At 37.4% G+C, this 5000-nt stretch overlaps 1 protein-coding gene across 1 annotated transcript in view; it reads left to right on the top strand.

The window, feature by feature from the left end:
• Positions 1–5000, top strand: part of LOC135116472 (dorsal-ventral patterning protein Sog-like) — a 113067-nt gene that overhangs the window by 48420 nt on the left and 59647 nt on the right. Inside the window, exon 2 of the mRNA XM_064033949.1 lies at positions 2048–2151. Within this exon, the coding sequence (XP_063890019.1) occupies positions 2048–2151 (104 nt within the window). The remainder of the gene's footprint in view (positions 1–2047; positions 2152–5000) is intronic.

The following is a 5000-nucleotide window of genomic DNA, read 5'->3' as shown; positions in this document are numbered from 1 at the left end:
AGAGAGAGAGAGAGAGAGGGAAACGTGGGAAAGAGAGAAATAAAGAGGGAAGACGAACACTTATGATAATTTAAGAGAAAAAAATAATAACAAGGAAGAAGAAGAAGAGGAAGAGGAGGGGGAGGAGGAGGAGGAGGAGGAGGAGGAGGAGGAGACGTAATGGAAATAATAACACAGTGAGAAAGAGAAAAAGAAGGAAAAATAAGAAGAGAAGGACGAGAGAAAAGAAGAAGAAGAAGAAGAAGAAGAAGAAGAAGAAGAAGGAGAAGAAGTAGAAGAACGATGAAAATAACAGTAATAAGATAAATGGAAGAAGAAGAAATAAAAGAAGAAAATGAAGAAGAGGAAGAAGAAGAAGAAGAAGAAGAAGAAGAAGAAGAAGAAGAAGAAGAAGAAGAAGAAGAAAAAGAAGAAGGGGAATTAGAATAACGATGAAAATAACAGTAATAAGATAAATGGAAGAAGAAGAAGCAGAAGAATGTAAATCAAAATAATGAGATAAGATAAATGGAAGAAGAAAAAGATGAAGAACAACAACAAAAGTAACGAAATTATAATAACAAACAAACAAACAAACAAACAAAAAAACGAAATAACGAGAGAAGCAGAGCAATTTAAAAGAGAAAATTTCCACCCTAGAGAGAGAGAGAGAGAGAGAGAGAGAGAGAGAGAGAGAGAGAGAGAGAGAGAGAGAGGGTGCATGAGTCAGCAAGTAAGATAAAGACAGGTAAGGCATCACACACGCTCTTAGTAATTACTCCTCAGGTATTTTCTTCGTAGGATTCTCACCTTGAGGGAAAACTGAAGCAGATTTGGGTTTCTCATTTTCTTCTTCTAATTGTCTTCTTAGTGGGGGCGAGGTGATGGGGGGTATGGGGAGGTGGGGATTTTGGGTGGGTAATTAGTGTGTGTTGGGTTCTTTTTCCTCTTCTTCTTCTTCTTCTTCGTCTTCGTTTTCTTCTTCTTTCTCCGTCTATATATTTTATATAAGCAAAGTCGTAAGGTCTAATATATTTCATTTTTTTCTTTTCTTTTTTATCTCTTGTATGCTTTTGCTTTGCTTCTTGTTCTTGTTCTTTTTCTTCTTCTTCTTCTCCTCCTCCTTCTTCGTCTTCTTCCTCCTTATCTTCTCACAAACTGCCTTGTTCTTCTTCATCTTCTTAATGTGTGTTGGTCTTCTTCCTCCTTATCCTCTTGCATCATCTGTTTTCTTCTCATAAACCTCCTCCTTGTTCTTCCTCTTCCTCTTCGTCACCATATCCTCCTCCATCCCTTATTCCTTCTTTCCTTCTCTCCTTCCTTCCTTCTTCCTGTCATTTCTCACCGTCAGCAATTTCTTCTTTTCGGTGCTTCTTGTTCCTCCTCCTCCTCCTCCTCCTCCTCCTCCTGGCGGGGTTGACGACCTGTTGGTGTCGTTTCCTCAGGTCGTACAAAAAGGGCCAGTTTGTTTAAGTAGTTTGGTGTTATTAAGTGTTTATTTGTTTTTTTGACGTGTGTTTTATTAGACGTGTTTTATTGTTTACTTTTCCGGTGTGTGTGTGTGTGTGTGTGTGTGTGTGTGTGTGTGTGTGTGTGTGCAGTTTTGTCTCCTTTTCGTATTTTTTTTGTTTTTTATTTTTGTGTTTCTCCTTTTTCTGTTATTTTTTTTTTCAAGTGATTTTTAATGTTTTCTCTCTGTTTTTTCATTGCATTCTCTCTCTCTCTCTCTCTCTCTCTCTCTCTCTCTCTCTCTCTCTCTCTCTCTCTCTCTCTCTCTCTCTCTCTCTCTCTCTCTCTTTCCATTTTCTCATTGTATTTTCATTTCGTACCATTTCCTCATTGTTTTTTTTTTCTGTTAATTTTCCTTTCTTATTGTATTGTCTCTTCTCTCTCCCTGTTTTAATTGCATTTGCTTTTACTTCCTTTTCCTCATCATATTTTCCTTTTTTCTCTTGTTTTTTTCCATCGTAATTCATTGTATCTTCTCTTTTCTCATTGTATGTTCCTAGTTTCCATTTCCGTATTGTAGTTTTCTTTGTTCCTGATTACATTTTCCCTTCCCCCGCAGAGTGTCGCCTGGGGAAGAACAAATACGCCCTGGGGGAGCAGTGGAGCCCTGACTTGGGGCCGCCCTTCGGTGTGTGGAACTGCGTGCGTTGCATGTGTGCGAAGGTAAGGACCTGGAGAGCGTGCGTGCGTGCGTGAGTGTAAAAGTATTACTAGGAATGTGAAAAATTTTGGACTGGTTTTGCTGTTGAAGGGAGTGTTTGCTATGCCTGTGTGTGTGTGTGTGTGTGTGTGTGTGTGTGTGTGTGTGTGTGTGTGTGTGTGTGTGTGTGTAGTATGCAGGGCGTGAGCTACATTCGCGTTCTCCTATTTGTTTACTTTTGCAAGTTTTTCATTTCCTTTAGTTCATGTACATACCATACCTCTATGTGTGTGTATGCGTGTACGTGTGTGTGTGTGTGTGTGTGTGTGTGTGTGTGTGTGTGTGTGTGTGTGTGTGTGTGTGTGTGTGTGTGTGTGTGTCCCTCCTACACACACACGCACACACACACACACAGACAGCAAGGGTGACCTCTAGATGCTGTCAGCTGTAAATAAAGGTATTATATCAACACATTATTGGAACATTCGTCTTGGCACGGCACAGCTCACCGCCCGTCACCTATTCGGCACCACCGCTCTACTCGGCGCGCAAAAATATGTAAACAAATTGAACATAAGAGAAGTCATATTAGGAATAGTGAGAAATTCAAAGACATGACACTAGAAAAAAAAAGAAAAAAGAAAAAAAGAAAAAAGATAGAAAATAAAATAGAAGTTGTATTGGAGATAGTAAATAAAATAAATAGAAGACAAGTTATATTAGGAATGAAAACTTCGCAGATAGGGCACTTGAAATGAGAAAAGAAAAAAAAAACAGAAAATGAGAGAAGTTACTATACAAAAGAATATTTATTACAGAATGTAAATGAAAAATGAGATGTACAGACAAGGCACAAAAATAAAAGAAAAATAAGGAAAATACATAAACATTAATGAAAAATAGTAGAGTAGAAATATAAAATAGACAAACGAAGAAAGTAAGTTACATTGCTACTAATAACATAGAAAGAAAAAAATATAACAATACTAGTGAATAATAAAAACTTATTACTAAGAAAAAGTTCTCTCTCTCTCTCTCTCTCTCTCTCTCTCTCTCTCTCTCTCTCTCTCTCTCTCTCTCTCTCTCTCTCTCATCCCCATAAATTATCTTCAATATTTAAAAAATCTTTCTCTGACAATTTTGGCCAATCAGTGGCCACTTTTGTTTGTTCGTTCGTTTGTTTGTTCGTTCGTCCGTTTGTTTGTTTGTTTGTTCGTTTGAGTAACACTATTCTGGGGCCAAATTTTTCGACCTTGGATGGTGATCAGAGTAAATAGATGGGTTAAATATAGTGAGAGAGAGAGAGAGAGAGAGAGAGAGAGAGAGAGAGAGAGAGAGAGAGAGAGAGAGAGAGAGAGAGAGAGAGAGAGAGAGATGCAGGGGGGATAATATTTGCCTGCCATGAAAATGCACTTTGATGATGAAATAATCTCTCTCTCTCTCTCTCTCTCTCTCTCTCTCTCTCTCTCTCTCTCTCTCTCTCTCTCTTTGTGGCAGGTATTAAGTCGGACGTTAGCCTCATCTCTCTCTCTCTCTCTCTCTCTCTCTCTCTCTCTCTCTCTCTCTCTCTCTCTCTCTCTCTCTCTCTCTCTCTCTCTCTCTCTCTCTCTCTCGCTTGCTCGCTCGCTCGCTCGCTCGCTCATATTTATCCTTCCTTTATTTTACTGTATGCCTTTAAATGGGCTGATTGCTGCAGAGAGAGAGAGAGAGAGAGAGAGAGAGAGAGAGAGAGAGAGAGAGAGAGAGAGAGAATGGCCTTGAACTCTGGTCGCTGTAAGTTATCTCAGCAACAGATTGGGGGCAGCTTCTCTCTCTCTCTCTCTCTCTCTCTCTCTCTCTCTCTCTCTCTCTCTCTCTCTCTCTCTCTCTCTCTCTCTCTCTCTCTTAGTAGTAATACGTCTTAATTCCTGCTTCAGTATTCGTCTTGAATTTTTACGTGGAAATATTTGAATAGTAATTAAATCTTGCAATGCGGGTAAAATATAACCTTTTCTTATTCATTTCATTGTTTATTTGTTTATTCATGTATATATTTAGTATTTTTTTTATCTTAGTTTATTCATATTTATTTATTTTTTTTGGGTGTGGGGGCTAAAGGAGACAGACGAAAGATAAAAAATGAGGAAAAAGAAAAAGGGAATGAAAAGAAAGGAAAGAAAGAAAAGAATGAATTCATCTTCTTTCTTTTCAGTTCCATGGCCCATAAAAAAAAAGATTAAAAAGGAGTCAAAAATATATTCCATTCAAATAAAAAGAGAGAAAATAAAGAAAAAGAAAGAAAAGTCAGAAAAGACTACTTCACTTACTGTTTCTCTTCTCAGATGGGAAAAATAAGTTCTGTTCAAGTTTGTAGAGTATTATAGAATGTATCAGATGAAAGGAGTGAAGTGAAGGAAATAATGAACTTTTCTTAAGCTAATGTGTTTAAACTGTAAGGGATGAGATTAAAAGGAAACAGTAAGAGTGATTTAATTAAGACTTTACCAGTGGAAGAGGTGAAAGGAGTGAAGTGAGGTGGAAAAAGGAGGAAAAATTGTGAACTTCTCTCAAACACAGGTGTATGAAGTGTTAAGGATGAAATTAAAAGGGAACACCAAGAGTAATTTAATTAAAACTTCTCTGAAACAAAGGTGAGATTCCAACTTTTTTTCGTCTGTGTGAAATCATGATTAGTGCTTTTCTGCATTTAGGAGAAGTAATTTGTACAGATATTAAGGCATTATGAAGAAAGTTTCAGTATCTTTTTACCTTTATGAGAGATTTTCCATACGTATATGTTTTCTAATCCTCCAGATAAGTTACTGGTTATTGGAAAAATTTCTGAAGTAATATAAGCAAAATTTTAATCTTCTTTCGTTTGTCTGAAATTTTG

The sequence above is a fragment of the Scylla paramamosain genome, chromosome 31 (assembly GCF_035594125.1).
Source record: "Scylla paramamosain isolate STU-SP2022 chromosome 31, ASM3559412v1, whole genome shotgun sequence".
In the NCBI taxonomy this organism is placed as follows: Eukaryota; Metazoa; Arthropoda; class Malacostraca; order Decapoda; family Portunidae; genus Scylla; species Scylla paramamosain.
Note: the sequence above shows the minus strand (reverse complement) of the source record. Positions and strands in the feature narration are given on the sequence as shown.